Genomic DNA, 21399 nt, shown 5'->3' on the forward strand with positions numbered 1-21399 from the left:
ATGTCTTCAATTCAAGAAGATTTGAAAGATATGTTTTAGTCAAATACAAATTACTACCCAAGAAGAATCCAAATAAATTGCATTAATGGTTAAAAAAAACAAACAAACATACAAAAACTTCACTGTTCATGTATCTTTCACTGAAATAATATATATAATCATAAATCTACACATACAAAATATAAAAAATTCATGTAATTTTAAAATACGTAGAAAATGCAAGTAGTTGCACTGTGAAGTACTTGTGTGTAGTTATCCTAATTTATAATTACCATGGCTTTAAAAAAATCAAACTGTTAACCACATTCCTGAAACAGTCAGCCTACAAATTCCATATGGTGGCAATACCTAACAGCAAATCTAGAAGTTCTTTGGTTCCTATGAGAAAAACTTGGAAGACAATCTTAAAATATTTCAAAAAATTAGTTCGGCCTCATTCTGGGAGATTTCAAGCTGAGTTTTGTTTAGTGTTTTTTCTCCATGTCAATGTAATATGTGATTTCAGGTATTATATATAGAATATTAAAAGATCATGAAATTAAACTCATTGTAGCAAAGTAAAAAAATATTAATTATAGCTTTTTTAAAAAGCAGCTTATGTTAAACATTCCCTAGATTTGTATATTCAAAAGACTCAAGAACTGAACAATGTAGAAAAGAATTTACAGAAGTATCTTCAAAAGTGATTTAAGAGAAGAGCTGTGTAAAAAGTAATGAGGTATTCATTGAACAATTAACTATCAAACAGAACAAACTAGTTCGGCTAGCTGGTCTTCTGTTCAGAAATCAGAACGTTGTCTGTCTGGCTTACATTCTTGTTTAGCCTGTAAAGTAATCCCACTTTCCATCTTTGTTTCAAAATACAATATAATCTTATTTAAAAACATCTAACATAGAGTTCTGGTTAATTATGAGGCAATTTTTTGACATCAAATAGATAATAAACGCTGTTTAGAAAATATTTCATTTTATGAACAGCTGTTCTGCAATGTTTATAGTCTCTACAGATTTGATTTTTTTTGTAGCAGTAATTTACCTCTTGTGAAATCTGTGTTACTTGTTCCTTCTGATGTTCCAGATCTTTTACAAGCAATGAGTTTTGCTTTTCTAGCTGCAGTAACCTCCTTGCCAAGTGAACACTGTGCCAATGAAAAGCAAGCTCAAGTTGAATTTTTTCCAAAATATGCATAAGAAAGTCTCACATTTATACTTCAGAACTTGATTGCCTTAATTTTTCACCAATGCTTAAATACTAATATATATAAACTACATAGTGAAACATGCAGAATGGTCAAAGTTAGAAAAACAATGAAAATATTACATTTAACAGCATTGAAATAGCATTCCCACAGTTATGCCATTGTAATATTTCTTACAAAGTAATCACCTATATAATTTGTACAATACTACACAATTGCAGTAATCATGTCAAAATGTTTCAACTAACTATGAGTATTTACTTTTTAGCAACTTTAGGGAATCACTGTAATTGGCTTCTCCTTAAATAATTAAAAAAAGCACATTAATATATATTTTGTAGTGGAACACTGAAAAATGTAGTATTTTATCATTTTCAAAACAGAGGCAAAATTGTTTTGTCTGACATTTAATATGCTAAATAATTAAATGTTATTGCCATTTTTTTTAATATAAACTCTTACGCAGATCCACAAATTAACTTAGAAGTGAAGAGAAAGGATTATTGAGTTAAACACCCTAGTTAAAAAAAACTAGATCCTCAACCACTTGCATGTTTCATGTCAAAAGTCAAAAGAGTTTATCATCAATTCAATAGCATATTTCCATAGGCAGCAATGGGAAGATTCAGTATGCAATTGCAGAGCCTTCTTCCAGACATCTAACCTAGTTGTTCAAGCTGTTATTAATCATTTAGTCCTATTCCATACAGTCTGCAGAGTCTGACTATATTCCACTAAAATGGACTCCTGGATGGTGAACTGAAATGTGCTCCAAATTCCATTGACTGTATTGATTAGAACTAAATTAGTTATAATGGGAGGTTAGATGCCAAGTCTCCATGTTAAACCTAGGATTAGATGTCAAAATTTAAGTATCCTGTAATGAATCCTGCCATCTTTGTAGGATTCAGCAACTTGGTGGCTTATTATCAAAATTGTATATAGAGAATTTATCACTGTACCCCTCCATGTTTAGGTACTCTAGTCACCAATCCATTTCACAACATGACATGGGAAATTCAGAGCTCTAAAAATGAGGAAGATATACAGGGCTAATACCACTTTTTAGTGTGCCTTAACCACTGGACTAATGGCTCTCCACAACAATCTATCCTTCCAGTAAAATGTGTGCCATTTTTCAGAAACTTGTATATTGAAGAAAGGGAGAAGTCACTTCAGTTCAGATCTTGGACTCTCAATACATACCATCCATAAACTGAAGACATAAGACTGTTGGTCTCCAAATAATGGATAGCAAAGTGTTACCCAGTTCTTGACCATGATCCTGAATCTGTAAAAGTCTAAGTGGTCTAAAGCAGACCGACAGGGAGATTATATTCACCCTTAAGCTGAGGCTCAGACTGTGTAAAGCTAGATAGTAACATATAAACTTTCTCTGAAAATTTGACCAGTCATAACCTCCATCTTCTCCTCAGCAAAAGGGAACACACTTTTAGATTTGGCAAAAGTCTTAATATTCTTCACCTGTGTTATAAATCTACCCTTTCATACAGACAATCTTTTATTTTTGCCTTTTATGAGAGGAATTAGTGAATGCTGTTGAGAATTTCAGGTAAGAGGTTGGTTCTCTCAGTTCCTCCTACAAGGAGCATTAGACTCTGTAAACAATAACTGAGAAAAAGAGAAATTCATTCTTCAAACTAGTTATTTGGACTTTTATTTAGGAGATATGAGACGTGTGTTAAGATCCCTTCTAGTACAAAAGAGAAATTAAACACTTCTCTGACAAGTTAGGGAAGAGGCTTAAAAACATGAAAGAGCAAATTAAGCCATGCCAAAGTTAAGTACTACATACAAGTTTTATGATTTTTGTCAGCCATATGTAACTCAGTGCACAACAGGTCTAATCTGATTGACAATCATATCGACAACACTTACTTGAAAAACAAATATAAAGGACAGAAGAAATAGTACGTGGCCCATAAATCTTTGTTGTAAACATGAACAGATCATCATTTGCCCTTAATTCTCATCAAGAACTTTTGAAGTTAAATATTGTTTGTCATGGAGAAGGTGGGAGTTAAGAGGACAAAACCAACTAAACAAACTAATACTTGTAGTAAAAACCAGCTATACATGATGTCCTCGTTTCGGCTGGAATAGAGCCATTCAAATGTCACTATTATTTCTTAAAGACAATGCATTATTGTCCTGGTTTTGCCTGGAATAAAGTTAATTTTCTTCTTAGAGCTGGTATAGTGCTGTGTTTTGGATTTCAGATGAGAAGAATGTTGATAATACACGGATGTTTTAGTTGTTGCTAAGCAGTGTTTATACTAAGTCAAGGACTTTTCAGCTTCTCATGCCCTGCCAACGAGAAGGCTGGAGGGGCACAAGAAGTTGGGAGGGGACACAGCCAGGACAGCTGACCCAAACTGGCCAAAAGGGTATTCCATACCCTGTGACGTCATGCCCAGTATACAAACTGGGGGGACTAGGGGTGGGGGGATAGCTGCTCGGGCATTGGCTGGGCATTGGTCAGCAGGTGGTAAGCAGTTGTATTCTTGCATCACTTGATTTGTATATTCTAGTAGTAGTAGTAGTATTTTCCCTTCCTTTTTGGTCCTATTAAACTGTCTTTATCTCAATCAACAAGTTTTACTTTTTTTTTTTTCCCTGATTCACCCCCCCATCCCACTGTGAAGGGGGGAGTGAGTGAGCGGCTGCATGGTGCTTAGTTGCCGGCTGGGGTTAAACCACGACAATAATATAAATTTATTATTTAAAAATTACTATGATCAAGTATGTTATTCAGCTTACACATCATTTTTATCTATTGATCAAATGGTATCAGAGCAAACTGAAGAAATATAACTGGAATCAGATCCTGTATTTTTAAAGATGAAATAGTGATGCTCTGAAACTTTGGCATTCTTAATTTGCTGACAGATGTGTTTTTGTTCCAATCACATACAATCATTTTTAGGGTATTAAAAACTTACTTCCTATTATATAAATGTAAAAAATGTAACTAGTCTGTTTTTACAGCTGTTTAGTTTTATACAATTAAAATTCATCTTTCTGAAAGACATCAAAAAAAGATCTTAAAATGACTGAGAAAAATATGTATACGCTCATTTATGTGCATCAACCACATTAACAGGTCCTAGTCTTCATTCTATTCCTGTACACTTAAGTCATTAAAAAACATCTTTATATTAATCAAACTGGCTGGATTCTAAGACAAAACATAATGCACACATCGTCATTTACTTTATCTTGAACAAGTAAATTCAGGAGGCACTTTTTACCTTTGCTTCAGTCGTCTTTTGGCTGTTGTAGGAACATTAGCACCATACCCATAAGAGAAGAGAACCCTTTCAGCTTCAACTTCATTTTCCACTGCAAAAAATTGCAGAAAGGTACTGTTGAAGAACAAAATTACAGTGCAAGAACTTACAAACTTTTAAGCAATTCTATTTATAATTATACACATGCACAAACATTTTTCTAGAAGCTAGATTTTCAGTTGGTGTAACCTCTGGACCCGAGTGGAACAATCTGGTTCACAATTAGCATTAAAACAGTGCCATACATTAATTTCTTACAACACTAGCAGGCTTTTCAGTTTTTATTTTTCCAATCAACATAAGACTTATGCAATATGAAAGTAAAGGAAAAGAGTTCAGTGTCCTTGAATATTCATATTATTGGTGTAGTCACAAAATACACACTAATAGTATAAGTTTAATTCAGCAGTACAGGGTTAGGTTGTTTAGGTTTTTTTTCTAAAGAATTCATTTTCTGTGTGTACATGAGGAAGTAGAGGAAGATAAAATTAGGGAGTGCTTAAGCCGACTGGACATAAACAAGTCCATGGAACCAGAAGGGACACATCCAAGGCTGCCAAGGGAGCTGATGCCACTGTGAGGCTGCTCACTATCATTTTAGAAAGACTGTGGTGATCAGAAATTTCTGATAACCTGAGGAAAAGAAATGCCATACTCATCTTCAGAGAAGGGCAAGAAGGAGATTCTTATGTCTATGCAAAGTAAAAATATTAAAAATAATCTCTGCCTCCATAGATGATTGATTTCTGAAAACATATTTCTAAGGATTTAAAACACATTGGAATTGCTTTGAAAAGAAATCCCAATAGCAGCAAGATTAAAACATGTACAGATTTTAATATTTCAGCTCGTGTAATTCAGGTTTCCTCTCTCCTGTAAGATAAAGTGGGCCAGGAAAAAAAAAAAAAAAAAAAAAAAAAAAAGAAGTGTGTGTGTGGGAGGTAGGCGGGGGCAGAGAGGAGGGGGAAAGAGGGACAAAGAGAAAGGGGGAGTGGCAGGGGTGTGAGAGACGGAGTGAGGACAAGGGAACACCAGCCCAGGCACCACACAAGAGCTTTGATGAATCAAGTAGTTGGGAAGAGGAGAAACAAATTTAGGAAATGACATGACAGTCCTATCTGACTCATCTTTCCTAATGCTCAAGTGCCTCAAAATCAGAAATACCTTCTCTCAACAACTTGCACAATGCTATGGGTTCTTTCCTCACTTGTCTAATACCCTTTTAATGCTATTTTAAACAAGGATTCTTAATACACATTTGGAAAGAGAAAAGCCTCTAGTAGAGTACTTATGATAAGTCACATATCTAGTTACATGAAAAACAATTCAGAAATTCCAGTACGACAGAAAAAGTTTACTCATGTGGCAGTTCAAAGGCAGCAGAACTTCAGATTTTCAAGGCTGTCTTAGTTATGACAGGGAATTCTCCAGTGCCTTAAATACATCTGGTTCAGAAAAACATAAAAAATAATTTAACCTGCCTTTGTCATAATCATTCTTTTTGGTTACAAATTCAGTGTTGTGTGTCTCAGAAAAATGTCAGTAAGATCCTGCCCTATAAATTCATATCTGTCAGTAGCGTCCATGTAAATGTCAGATAGTGAAGACACACACACAAAAAAATTTGGAAATGCTGTAGATACCAAGCCAAAGTAATGTTCTGTACCAGTGTGTGCTTCCCTTGTCTTCTTTTATGTCTTTCCAGGCTCTTCGCCTGACTTTGTGGTGTAAAATATAAATTTTACAAGTTAGGGGGACACTTATTAACAACAGTTTTTTATACTACTTTGCAAAAAAGTGCCACTGTGAGGATACAGATAGGCTCAACCTTTTTCTTAAAAGATACTAAGCAATGGGAGCAAGAAAAATCAAACAAGTCTACAAAAAAATACCCCGAAGTGAAGATTTTTACCCTGAAAAGGAAGAATAGACAAATGCCAAGAAAGTTTACTATTGTTATTCATGTGGAAACCATGCAGAAGCTGTAAGGAGTGGCTACATAAATTCTTGATAGTTTCCTGAATAGGCTGTTTCATGTTATTTCAATATTAATAAAGTGAGGCATAATGATGAGGGAATAACAGTCACAATTCAGTGATCTCTTCCACATGCACATTCTCCAAAGAAAAAATAAAAAGCTTGTATGATTATATGACAAAAGCCACCTCACATGTGCAAATACAGTTTATTAAAAAGTCTAGAGAACCCAACCCCCACCAGCACCCCCAAATATTGTAAAACAGCAGAGGCTTCGTAACTCAAGGAGAACAAAAAAATACTACATGGTATTGAAATATAAAGAAGTGACCACAGGACTGAAGAGTAAAATCTTATTCTCACTAAAGTCCACGGAAAATTCTGATTGTCTTCCACACAGTGCTTCAGCCTAAGTTATATCCTCTGAAAGATAGACTGGAGTATTTCCAGAACACATTAAATTTGAGAAATAATTATATTTCCTTCTTTTAACTATTTTTCTATCTTCAGCTATTTATGACATATAAATACCAGGACATAATTTGAGACACAGGAGGAAGTATGTCTGTGTTCTCCTTCAAAGTGTTTTTAAAAAGAAATACTTTTATTTCTTCTGATTTTCCTCAGAAGTTCACTTTGGTGCTGGAATTCAGTCTTAATTAGTATTAATCCTAACTTTCAGTATCAAATACACTATAATAATAGTAACAAAAAAAATGTTAGTTATTAAATAGAAAGGATATTGAAATAATATTGAACTACAACTCCCTTTTTTCTCCAACAAAATCAGAAAATAAAGTAATTATATTTTAACAGAATAGTCCATTTGGAAACTTTCATTTCTTTAAGTCATATTCTGTAGCATAGAATATAAATAGTAATTAAAATACATAAGAAGAAGTTAAGAGTGATTTAGTTCTGTAAAAAACTTTACTGCCATCCCAAGATGTGTAAGAAAATGTAAATCAGTGTAAACAAAAAACAGCATTCTGAACTGTATCTTCTCCTCGGAACAAATGAAGGTAAGGTCCAAAAATCCTGTATTAATACATAAATACTCCTTAGGCAAGTTTATATATATACACTTCAAAAAACATGTTACCAACTAAAACATAAGCATGTATATAGCAAACATGCTTATGGTCAGACTGGAACCTTTGGGTAGTCATGCCATTCTAACAAGTACAAGCTGCAGTGTATAAAATAAAAAAGCATGTACAGTCTAATTACTGAAGATACCCAGACATCACTGCATCCCAGTAATATATGCTTTGCTCTACACTACTGTTTATACATAAAGCTTATACAATGATCTTCTACCTGGAAAACATTATTTATAAATTGTAATTATTTTTTGGAGGAGCAAAGAAAGAGAAAAGGACAAGAAGATATATGAATTAGTTTGAAATGTTAAAATGTCCTACTCTGTTTACACACAGGGTAAACGACTTCAAGATTAGAGTCTTAGTTTCAAATTAGAAATTAATTCCTTTGTGGATTCATTTAGGCCGAGAATCAAATCAATAGAGATCTCACAGAAATTTTTCTGTGTTTGAGAACAGATATTGTTGCTTTTGCCAAACAGAGACAAAAACTTTCAAGAGTAATCAGGCCTGAACTCAGTGCAGGGTTTAGTACTTGGAATAGACTGATCTGCCACAAGCAACTACTTCATGTCTAATTATTATTAATTCAACACAAGGAAGAGCTTTTTCCCCCCAAATAATTAAAAAATTCACATTAGTCACTGTACTGTATTATGAAACCTATAATTGTCTGTCAACAAAGAGGGTTTCCTGGTATCCAAAATATGCTTTAACAGGAGAATCCTAAACCCCATATCTAATTATAATTGATGATTAGAATAAGGAAAAGAGAAATGAGGGGAAAAGAAACACTGAGATGATTTTTAATATCCATATGTCTAAGTTCATGTTTTTTTGATACATATTTACAAACACATCTAGAAACCCGTCATTAATATTTTCTATAAAATTAATTATTGCATTTTAATTGTCAGGCATAAGGAGAGAGAACGACAGGCACTGTAATACTTTCGAAGAGCCACAAGAAACAAGACATCTTGTCATAATGCCAGAAACACCTACAGATACAATATAATTTGTGACAGAACTTACTTTCTGCTGTCTGTAATATTATCTCATCAAGCTCTTTTTCAAGTTTTTCATAAGTATCTAGCCTTGCTTGAAACTCAGAATTCTGTGTTTGAAGTTCAATAATGCGTGTTTCACTAGAAGACTGAAGACTATAAAATTCCTTAGTAAGCACCTGTGAGAATGAATAAAGGAAAGATCAGGGATTCAGCATTACAGCTGTTTATGAAAGAGGCAAAATATAATACATGTATCACACTTAGCAGTATGACACTAAATATTTGATGTAACTTTTGCACAGGAAAGATTAAAACACTTTAAAAATTAGTTATTTTTTCAACTATATTATCTTGCACAGATTACACTCTCAGGTCATATCACTTATGCCTATCTCCTAAGGCTTTAGCAATTCTAAGAATCTCTCTGAAAAAGCTACAAGAATTTTAAAGGAGAATTAGGAAAAGCAAGGTAACAGCTTAAAAAAATTAATACACAGCAGTCAAAGCAGTGTAAATGCATTTATTTTCATTGCTTTAACTGGATTCAGATTTCAGTCATCAATTTAAAAAAATAAGGTTCCTTTACAGAATGGTAAATGCACAAATATCAAAATTTAGTTTTAGGATATACCAGATTCTTATTATTTCCTTATTACTGAAAGGTAATATGCCATTAATTTTAAGGACTAATGTAAATACTTAATCCACTGACCTTTAAACAAAAAAAGCACATATTCAAAAGTAGAAGTTATGAGGGTCCGTATAAGAACTAAAGCTTGATATAGTGCTTGCAAATAAAAAACAACATCGACAACATAAACATTATAAAACCAACTGGAATAAGAAAATTCTTGGTAAGTATAGTAGTAACTAAAATAGGTAAAGCAATATCCAAGTAGTACTGTAGCTAAGTTTAATACTAACTTCCCAAATAAAAATCCCAAACATTCAAGTTGACAACTGACTATAGATCTTGAGATACAGAAATGTATGCATAGTGTATACAGCAGTAATACCAGATTCACTGTCAAAAACACTAAAGAATGCACAATGCTTAGAGAAACAAGCCACTCAAAGATTGGTTTAGTGTCACAGAAGAATAAATGTATAGTTTAAAATTTGGCAACATATAAACCATCTGTTTCCTAGTTTTAGCATGCATAAGAAGAGGAACTACTCTATGCTGAAATCCAAATAAAAACAAGAGTTCATTCACAAAGCAGCTGCAGCTGAGCCACAAAATACTAGTGACTACATTATCAAATAAGATCAATGTCCTATAAGAAGGGTAAGAAAAAACCCTTAATACATTGATACTATATATAAGAAAGGAAATTAAAAAATCAAGAATTTAATCAAAAGGAGCAAAAGTAAAAGCTTCAGACATCAAATATTTAAATGCTGCAAGAACATTTCTTAAGAGCACTGGTTTCAAAGCATCTCTCTAAAGAAAAAAGGAAGTGCCAAAAGTGTTAGTAGAATTGAATGCCAAATATTCAAGATGTTATCAGATCAAATAAATATCCACAAAGAAAATGGAAATATAACTCAAATTTAACTATCTTCTCAAAGTTTAGACATGTCTGTGCAACTAAATATCTGTTTAGCAACCTCAAAGTCTAGCAAAACTGGCACTCCCAGTACTCGTGACCACAACCAACCTCATCAGCCAGGATCTGAATGTCCCAATACAGACAAAACAAGAAATTACATTTTATCTAAAACTCTCTAATTCTGTTTCCACTCTATAGTTCCTTTTCGTAAACACCCTAGGCAGGTTCAGCACTAGAAATGCAGGGACTTGAAGAACAGCATCCTTCTGCAAAAAATGAAGGCTGTTATAGCTGGCGCTTGGAAAAAAGGTTTTTATTCTGTCCTGTCCAGTTTGTATACTGACATTTGTTTTACATACACTACGAATCTCATTTAAATCTCACAAATTGGACTCACTGATATGAATTTGGGACTAACTTTGCACAGATGAAGAAATTTTATTTTAAAGTTAAGTTTGCTCTGCTAAATACTGGACACCTTTCTAATACTAAAATAGGTGAACAGCACATGACACATTTTTGAAAGTACATGTTTGAAAGGTAATCAATTCTAAGCTTGTAGAGATAAAGAGGTCCAAGCTAATCAACTCTATGTAAATAGCTGCACTGGTTGCAGGTGCCCAGGCGCTGGCGGCAGGGGGCTGCGGGGCGGCCCCTGTGAGGAGCGGCCGGGGCTGCCCCATGCCGGACACAGCCGGTTCCAGCCGGCTCCAACCCGCCCGCCCACCCCTGGGCACCGCTCAGCCCCACAGACAAGGTGGTAGCACCTCAAGGAAAATGTATTTAAGAAAGGACAAAAATGGTGCATGGCAGTGAGGAGGGAGGGAAAAAAGCGTGAGAAACAGCCTTGGTGTAGACACGCAGGGCAGTGAAGAAGGAGGGGAGGAGGTGCTCCAAGCGCCCGAGCAGAGATTCCCTTGCAGCCCATGGAGAAGACCATGGTGAAGCAGGTTGTCCTCCTGCAGACCATGAAAGACTACTCCAGAGCAGGTATCCATACTGCAGCCCATAGAGGCCCCTACGCTGGAGCAGGTGGACATGCCCTGAAGGAACTGCAACCCGTGGAGAGCCCAAGCAGGAACAGATTTTCTCCTGAAGGAAGCTGCTGCCCATGGAGGATGTGCACTGGAGCAGGGTAAAAGCGTGAGGAGGAAGGAGCATCAGGGAGGAGCTGTTATGGACTGACCCCAACCCCCATTCCCCAACCCTCCCTGCGCTGCTCTGGGAGGGAGACGTAGAGGAGTCAGAAATGAAGGAGGGAAGTTAAACCCAGAAGAGAAGGGGCTGGGAACAGATGTTTTAGTTTTTGTCTTTGTTTTTCACCATCCAAATCTATTTCAATCGGTAATAAGTGAAATTAATTCTCCCCAGGTCAAGGCTGTTTTGCCCTTGATGCTAATTGGTAAGTGATCTCCCTATCTTTATATCAACCCATAAATAAGCTTTTTCAGCTTATTTAGCCCCCTGTCCTCTTGAGGAGGGGGAATGAGAGAGTGGCTGGGTGGGTGTCTGGCAGCCGGCCAAGGTCAACCCACCACAACAGGATTACCAATGTTAGGTCTTTTCAATGCTGTATACACCATGCTCTCCTTGACTTCTCTAGCTGTAAAAACTTTGTCCCGGAATTGTGTATCAATAAAATGCATTTTTATTATGTAACAATGCTATTACAAATACTACTTTTTAATATTGATACTGAATTCACCATAACTGTTCTGGTATAACTGTCTTCTTTCTCTACAATAATCACATAGACTGACATAAGCAGCTTTGTGATGCAAGCATATATATACCTCACGTGAACAAGGTACTGTCTTCAACATCTCTCTATGAGAGATTGTTTTGCCTTCTTCCTCTCTCCTAAGTCTTTTTTCCATTGAACTGGTCAAACTTAATAACCTTTGTCATTAGATTCTGCTTCAGCAAAATTTGGTGGAGATACTAATTCAGCCATGTATGTTCTTTGCTACTTTTCCCCCAAGCTTTTCCATTCTACATTCTAATTGAAAACAACTATGTAATACCCTGTAAAGTGTCTCTTTGTATAACATACCTCCAGCTTTCTCTGATACTTCTCACATTCCATTTGGCATTGTGAAAGATTTTTAGCTGTTTCTTGTTGCATGAGTTGAACATGTTCACTTTCAAAGGACTTTAACTTAGTTTGGTGAAGAAGTTCAGCTACTTTGCTTTCTGTGCCAAGCTGCATTTGTCTATACCTAAAAGAAAAAAAAAAAAAGAAAAAAAGTTTTGATGATTCAAAAATAAGCAAACTTAGAATACATGCTAGTTCTGTTCATTACAGGTATAAATTTCAGGAATTAATACAGTATTTCTAAGAGTTTACTAAGTATTAGTATGGTTATGTATGTAACTATTGCAACCTGTATTTGAAACATCATAAGGAAAATTCAATACTATAATGACAACAAAACACAGTACACAGAAAACTCAGTCCATGGCTTTTCTGAACATGTGGTTAATGCACAATCAAATGACAAAGACCTTAGAGTATACTCTACTTTTTAAAAACATTAGATCAATGTGAATCTCTTTCTCAGTACACAAACGTATGCACTGAAGTCTTTTCATGGGAGAGATACTAAGGAGATATTGTCTCCCATCTTCACCACCATGTTACAGGCGACAGGGAGAAGTGGTATTAGACATCAGTGGCGCATCCCTTGGGATAACCCTTTGAGATATCATGGATATGGGCTACACTGCTTTTTCCCATATCCAAAGATATGAAGAAATGTCAGACCACAATGGTGTATTAATTTCCAGTCATTCAGAACCACAGGTCCTTCTCAAAAAGCAGAAATTAAGTATACTTTTGAGAATATCACTATACAGTAATTATAGGTGACAGATAAATAATATTCCACTTAAAAGTGCACTTAATTCATTCTACTCATTGTACTTGACAGGCAATCTCAAAAAAGAAGGGTAAAAAAGTTTGCTGATAGAATAATGAATTACTGGACTGTAGAAAGTGAGGGTGATGTGAAGAATAGTAGAAAACCTTATGAGACTCAGCATTAAATAACATATGAAATTCAAAGGAGGTTGTAAAAGTGATCCTAACCATATACACAAAATGAACTCCTAGCTGACTGTTTTCATTCACGAGTGAGATCTTGGGGTTATACTAGATAAATCCACAAAAACTTTGGCTCAGTTTTAAATGATGGTCAAACCCAACATTTTGGGAATTACTGTGAAAGCAATAGAGAAAATACAGAAATCACCATGTCACTTTACAATTCCATGCTGTTGCCTGCATACTGAATGCTGACTACCATTCTAGTACCTCACCTCACAAGGTACGTAACAGAACTGGTAAAGCATCAGAGAAAGGTAATAAGGATTACCTTTGACAACCAGCAACATCATGCACTTACACAGTTGCACTGTGTGGAAGAAATTACTTAAGCTAGGACTCTATAACTTGGAAAAGAGATGGTGTAAGGAAAAGAAAGAAATAAGAGAAGCCTGTAACATCATAAGTGGCATGGATAATGAGAATAGGAATCAACTGTATTTTCCAACAGATGAATGAGAAGGCATCTATAAAGCTAGCAGATGCAGAATGAAAACAAATAGAAGTCATTCTTCACACACAAAACATGTGAAATTCCTTACCATAAGATGCTGTGGATGCTAAAAATTAACACTTACTCAAGAGGATACTGAACAAACTTGCAGCAGAGAAATCCTTTGAAAACTATTAAATGAAAGATGGTACCTCTCACACAGAAGTCACTTAACAAATTGTTAGAACGCCAGCTAAACCTTTACTCTAACCCAGCACGGCTGTAATGTTAGCTGTCATTTGTCAAATAGCAGTTGCAACACAATTCCATCCTATTTAGCACCTGATCTTTAGGTGGGATTGAGAGGGTTTAACAAAAGGAAGGGGATTACTTCAAATATTTTCCCTGAGGATTTCAGATGTGGGAATGTTTCTAAGGCACAAAGAGGAAGCAATTTTCACTGTAATTAACTTGGAACAGAACAAACAGGTGTCATTATGAAGCCCTTTATAATCACTCTGTAGACATCCGTGTATGAGTAAACAGTCCAATGCATGAATGAGATTGTTCCTACAGAAGCTGCATGAGCAGAGTCTGGAAGTTCAGCCTACCAAGCTCATGAAAAGGTCACTCTTTTGAAAACAATTTTCTTATGCTTGTTCTCAGAGTTACTGCACTCAAACTGCTAAATGCCAATTATCTAGCTGGTTATCGACTACTGCTGTCAATTTTGCTTGAGGATGCTTTTCAAGTGCTGATGCTTTAAGTATTTCATCAGTTCTCCCTGACTGTATGCTCCCATTTTCATTTTACCACGCAAAAAGTTTCAGTACTCTTACATTCTCCACACTTTGTACATGATCAGCTGCAGACATGACACTAAATCTGTTCTGCTATATACATGGTTTACAATCCTGGGTAGACTGCTTTTGTTCCAAAATGAGTAAGTCTTCACAAAGATACATGTCACCCAGCCAACTGATATGCAATGCAACACACAAATGAAATTTATCTACAAGTCATATTTATTGACTTTCAACAACAAATTCATATCTTCTGCCTGTATACAAATTAAATAGCAATGCCTTCCTGTACACAGCTTCAGACCTTAAATTAGCCTGAGGTTCAATGATCTGTTCTGTACAGAGCTTATACACTGGAAACATGCATAAACATAGGCTATGCATACTTCTCTGTACCTACTTTCTATACTTTACAGAGAAGCTTGTAGTTCCCTGATGATTTTGTAAGTCTACTCAATCAGCTGGGTGCTTCCAGAGCATGCTTATCAACCCAGTCATGAACAGTAACTTCAGAAAAAATTTTTGTACTTTGTTTTGGAAATTTGAAGTAGGTTACATGTGCATGATATGTTTTGTACTGGTAAGGTTATGAAGGGTCAGTTTTCTTTTGACCTTGCTATGCTGTTGAGCTCACTAGTAACTCCTCCACTGTAGCACCAAAGTTTCTTTGTCATATTTGCTTTTACTTGGCCAAATAGTACCTCTGGTTTCTTGGCTACTATTTCAGCACAAGTGTGTGTGCATGTGTGTATAGAGTCATGTAACACAATGTCAAAATACATTCCTTAATCTGCCTAGATGGTCTCTAAGGGAAAACAAAAGAAAACAAAACCAGCCTATGCTTTAATACTATTATGGAGAAAAATAGTGGAATGCAGGTGTGCAGGATTTTTCTCCATCGAGAAATTTTAGCAAACTTGATATAGTGAAAGAATAGAGGTTTTTGTCTCACAGAAGAATGAGGGTTGGGAATGAAAGGGAAATTACAGATTGAGCTAATGAAAAAAAATTGAAAAACTCCCACATGTAAGAATCATCTGGAATGAGGTCTCAACTTCATTACGTCTCTGTGTCATTAGGATGACCAGTCAATAATGCCTGAAGTTTGCTAAAGCAGAGTGACACAATGGTTATCAAAAAGGTTATTTCTAGAGTAAAGTAGAAGAGAGAATATTCAGAGAGGGACTTAAACTCTGGTTTGTAAGAATGGTTTTGAGATTTTTCAGAGGAGTCTGTTTTTGCAAATGGTGGATAATGATATAATAACTTTTCAAAATACACATACAACGAGAGTAAACTGAAAGATTTCATGGTAAAATCATGTAGTCTGTACACTGAAGAAAGTATGGCAGCCGACTGTTTTTTGAATGGAGGAACAACAAAACACATCCAGCACAGCCTAATCTAATATTCAGAGATTTCTATCATATATGTGTGTAAAGTGAGATTCACTTAACATTTCCAACTTCTTACAAGCATTCCATAAGTACTGAGATAGCAACTCTAATGTGTTTTTACCTAACAGAAACAGACTCTTTTTTACCATTGTCTATCCCGTTAACAAAACCTGAGATGTACAGCAGTACTCCTCAAAAGTAATTGAACAATGAAGTACATTAGAAGACAATAAATTTGTAAAATTAAGCATTCAAGAAGCAGCAAATACTAGTATTAAGCTTGTTAATAGGAAAGAATGCCAAGCAAGTAAATACAAATAATACATCCTCCAAAGGAAGTCCTGCCAAAATCATACAAAATACCAACCCTTTCTAATTCTGCAAACTTGATTATACCAACCTAAAGCTCTTTAGGATATATTTTAGACATTATTTTCAAGTTTAAAAATGGAAAAAACCCCTGTAAGTTGTGAAATCATCCTGATTCCACAGATGGGTCAGTTCCAGATCTAAGATCTTTAGAGTAATTACAATGTACTCTCCTATTTGTACAATGTCTGTGCTTTGGTTCAGTGCCAAATTTGCAGAGAAACCTAAACACTTAGGTGTTTCCTCCTTAACCTGTCCTATCACAAACCTTCCACCCGCAGCCTCAACATGTCCTCTAATGTTCCTGCCCTCCTCCCTCTCTGTCCACATTTCTCCTGATTTCCAATTCTATTTTCATTTTTTCTACTCAGGGCATGCATCTGTTTTTCTTCTCACCTGTGTTCCTAGCCAATTCAGCTTCCATTGCTATCTTATAGCCCTACTCTCCATCTGCTGGTTTTCTTTCTCTCTATTCCTACATCACCCTCATAGTTTGGCTTCCTTCATCAAATCCTACCCATACTTCTTTCAATATGAGGTTCAAATCCCAGTTTAACTTCCTCACCTTTTGCAACTGAGTCTGGCTGTTAAGGCTTCCTCACTTCCAAAGAGCCCAAAGCTAAGTATAAAAGTACAGAACAGAATTTTCCTTACTCTTCATTGTGCCACTTGGAGTCACCGAAGGAGTAACAGCAGTTTAGACAGGCCTAAATTAAATTCAGTCATGTTACAGACTGCACATACGCTGTCCATACATGTAGCAAACTGTGAGACTCCAGTTCAAACATGGGCACTCAAAGGATCTTGTTTTCACTGGTTCTCTTTTTGATCCTTGGTACTAAAACCTGGTTGGCTTGTTTCTGAGGAATCAAAAATTTCGCATGAATTGAGTACACACGCTACCCACTAAGTAACTGAAAATGTAGGAACTCTGATCCTTAGTTTCAAATGCTTTCATTGCTCAGCTTCTGAAGCACTGAATATAAGTCTGATGCATCGTGTATCTGGCTGGTTTCATAAACTGAAAGTCTGTTCTAATATTTACTATGGAATGGGTAAGAAAACTGTCATTCTTCATTTAAACACATGTATTTTATGGAGATTGTTACATTAAGTTTATAGGCATTTTCAGTCTTGTACCATTTATTGCTTCATTAAAGTCTATCAAATATGTTAAATTATTTCTAATCTGGACTAAAATAACAATGCACTTAGTAACAACAATTTAAATACCTCCAACAAAAGAAAAAAAAGCTCTGAGTATAATGATTAAACAGAAGATGAAGCATGCCATCTACAAATTGTTTAAACAATGAAAAATGTGTATGCTGAAATAGTTTTCACTTAAAATTTTTTTTCCCCAAATAACATGCTGAGAATTTTTTCAGCACAGTATTCCTGTTTTAGATTGTTATTAAAAAAAATCCAGAAACATATAGCTTAAATGCTAAAGGGTAAACATGATTTAACATGCAAGTTCTTGCCAGATGTTACATTTGCTTCGTATCAAGTAATTAAACATACAGTACTTTTGCATGTGGTTTAGCAAAATCTGTTTGAGAGAGAAAGCTTAGAAGCTTTGTTTAAAGCTGCTCGCTTCAAAGCAGATTTTTGTGTTTTGCAGCATTCTAAGCATTTGTTATGTATTGGCCTCTGATCCTCATTCTGTTGAAACAACTTCCTTGGAGGCAACACTTCCACATACTATTTTGCAGTTTGTAGGAAGTGCTAGTTCCAAACAACCAGATTCAGCAAGATAAACAGCTGTTTTACACTACCTGTAGTTTCAGGACACCTAAACCCCAAATTACCTATGCATTAAGTGGAGTTCTTCAGTATGTAGAATGCATGTATTCTTTTTACCCTAACTAGACTAATGCCCAGTGTACACTAGATTGGACACTCTTCCCTGCAGTGTCCGATGAGAACGTGCATACTTCACATATATTCTTGTACCTTACGCCAGAGGAAGAAACAGGTTAGCTGCTGCACAGATCTTCTCACTAACCTGTAACACAACTAGTAAAGAGCAAAGTTAAAGGTGGGGTTGTAGAATATACATATAAAAGGCACATCTTGATGAATTACTATAAAGGTAGCTGCTTATCTTTGTGTTTATTCCACTAGGACAGCTACAGTGACCTAATTACCACGATGAGTGTTCCATGCCTTTTAAGAATTGGAAGAATGAACATTACAAAAGATGAGTCTGCTTTAGATATATATGCTAAATCGTGCTGACTGGCAGGGACTGAATCCATCTTTGTTTCCTTGTCTCTGGACTATGCAATTGTGCTCCCTTTTGACTCTGACACTGCAAAACTTAAGATTTGCTCCTGCACCGAGATACAGCTTCAATAGTAATGGCAGAGACTGCTTCAGCCTAGGCTAGCCCAGCCTGTGCTTGGGAGTTGTATTTCAGTCATGAGAACTTCATAATAAACCTTCACTAGGGAGTTTTCTCCCAATCCTGAAGCTCTGATGGACGTTGAATCCAGTCCTCCACTCCCCGAAAGTGCGTGCTTACTTTTGGGCTACTGTAAAAAAGATGAGCAACTCCTGTCATGCTTTTATTAAAAATGAAACAGGATGTGGTTGCTACTCTGTGTTAATTCAATGCTGCTGAAGCATGCTTAGCTTGCTCAGAGTCACTTGCCTAGACTGTTATTACTTGGTTTAAGTAATCAGCAGCTTGATTGAGTTAACTCTTTTGTTATTTGATTCAATGAAATAAACACAAAATCTATTCAAATAACAACTTTATCAGTATAGAGATATTAATAACAGCATTCTTAACAAAAAGAAAGGATCTGAAGAAACCAATAAGCATATAATAAGGAATGGGATATAATTTCACCGTTTTGTCCTCAAAAAAGCTTTTTTAGATACATAAATAGGAGAACAGAGTCACCCTGGTAATTTTTAGGAGTCTAATGGTAGTTGCTTTTCTCTTTGCCTATGTATCTTAGTCAAGATGTATATCCTTGTGTTCTCATTTATGTTTCTGGGGATGATGAATTCTAAATATGAAAAACTGTACAAACATGAAACAGAAATCATCAGTATACAGGGTTAGTCAGAGAATACCTACCAGATCAGTTATTTCAGGAGACGTAGGCACAGAGATATCTAGTTTCTGAATCCAAAAATGAAAATTATCACCTCACAAGATCCCTCGAATAAAACTTCAAAATAACCCAAAAGACAGATAAAAGATTCCTCTTTTTCAAACAGGAAGGCTATTAAATGAGTTTTCTGAAGCCTAGTGAGAAGATACCAAAGGAAATAGCTTCACAGAATTCTCCTAAGTACGGGACAACAATCTAAAGGGAAACATAGCCAAGCTAAAGGATGCAGACACCAGCAGCTCTACCTCAAGCCAAAAGCAGTCCGAAGAAGCTGAACAGTTCTATTGTTTCTGGCACAGCCTCGATACACTGCACGAAGCTATCTTTTGCATCTGTGTGCACTAGCACATAAAATGGCAAAAGTCTTCCACCTTGAATGTATGAGAAATATGCTGAACTGAGGTGGAACGTACATCTGGACAAGCAGCAGAATAAGCACAATTAGATTTCTCATTGCCTAAGTGACATCTTTGCTCAAACAGATAAATACTTCAATTTTTTAAAAAATTCACTTTGAAGTAACAGATTGAAAAGGGTCCCTGCTCTGCAATATGGTTTTGCCTATTGTACGTATTTTAACCCGAGAGCAAAAACCCTGAAGCATATTTTTTAAAACCTCATTATATCTTTAGTCACATTTTCTGCAAACGTTATTTTCTATTTGATTTCCTATGACATCCCAAACCATTAACTTTATTAAACCAGTATTTTTATTTCATGGTTTACTTCAGTCCTTGCAAAAATTGCCATGTTCACAAAGCTGAATTTTGTACTAAATCAACAAAAAGGCAAGGAATAGTAGAGAGACATATCCCCCAATAATGTATATTGATTAGTATAGATAGTAATTAATTTGAATTGTAACTATGAGAGGCTTTGACATGAGAAATATATAACAGACCTCAATGAAGAAAATGCCAGCAACTTCCTTGCTATAAAACACTAAAAAAAGCATCAACTTTTAATATTACTCTATACTAAATTTCAAATTTGTAACATACACTTAGAATTGTCTAGCTTGATCATTTTTTCCTGCTGTTCATAACTATTTTTTTTAAGCTACCATACAATTTCAATACTGATTCAACAACTTACCTCCTTAAAATCAAGTATTAGCTTTTCAAGAAATAATGTTACTTCATGAAAATGTTCTTTAATAGTAGTAGTATTTGTGTTTCTGGAATACAATGGAAATAAATTGCTATTGTAGCAGATGAAACATACCTGAACAGATTTGGGCGATATCAGAAGCCACAGAAATTGTTTGTTACATTTTTATTATTGCACTGCAAACACTGTTCTTCATTGCTCAAGTAAACTAAGAAATCGGAGTCAACAATTACACAGAGAGTCTGAAATTGTTGCTTGAATTGTTTTTTCCTCTTGGATAAAACATACAAAAATGTATCTTCTAAAACTCTCCACTCCCACTAGCCACAGAGGTTATTTTCTGTCAGATATTCAGCTAAATCAATATAAATATTTTCAGGTCTTTCTTGTGATTCTGGATAGAGTGATTATTACTTGCTGGGGTAATTCAGTATTCAGGGAGTTTCCAGAGTGCCAATATGTGCATGTAGTTTTACTTTACATGGCTCAAATGCATTTTGATGTAGCATTACTGACCCTCTCAGCTCACAACTGGACCTTAGCATATTTGCATACATTCCCTTCACCGAATGTTCTAGAGCAACAATTTTTCAAGATAGTAGCTGAAACAAATGTAAGACTGATAATTAAAGAAGCTTGACGTAACTATAAGTAAACTACCAAATTTACGTGCTATTCTTGAGGTAAACAATCAGTCAATATTACCAATATGCTATAGATCCTCTCCAGGGAATAGACTTTTTTCTTTTTCCTTAATTAATCAATCCACACTAGTGCTGTCACTGTGAAAAAAGAATACTGCATCCACATATGCATATGCATGAGTAAGTATACACACACACACACAAAACCCAAACTGAAAAAAATCATAAAACCTTCCTTGTTAAAGCTAGTAGATGTTTT

General features: G+C 35.4%; 1 protein-coding gene across 5 annotated transcripts in view; it reads right to left on the bottom strand.

The window, feature by feature from the left end:
• The window catches only part of PIBF1 (progesterone immunomodulatory binding factor 1), a 132305-nt gene that overhangs the window by 45519 nt on the left and 65387 nt on the right, over positions 1 to 21399 (bottom strand). For all 5 annotated transcript variants that reach the window (XR_008234971.1, XM_052785986.1, XM_052785989.1 and 2 more), the window contains exons 11-14: positions 12207 to 12372; positions 8626 to 8776; positions 4472 to 4562; positions 1037 to 1139 (exon numbers count right to left, since the gene is read on the bottom strand). Coding sequence is in view for 4 of the 5 variants with exons in the window: in XM_052785986.1 (XP_052641946.1) it covers positions 1037 to 1139; positions 4472 to 4562; positions 8626 to 8776; positions 12207 to 12372 (511 nt within the window). In the remaining variant the exon portion in view is untranslated. The remainder of the gene's footprint in view (positions 1 to 1036; positions 1140 to 4471; positions 4563 to 8625; positions 8777 to 12206; positions 12373 to 21399) is intronic.

The sequence above is a fragment of the Harpia harpyja genome, chromosome 4 (assembly GCF_026419915.1).
Source record: "Harpia harpyja isolate bHarHar1 chromosome 4, bHarHar1 primary haplotype, whole genome shotgun sequence".
NCBI lineage: Eukaryota > Metazoa > Chordata > Aves > Accipitriformes > Accipitridae > Harpia > Harpia harpyja.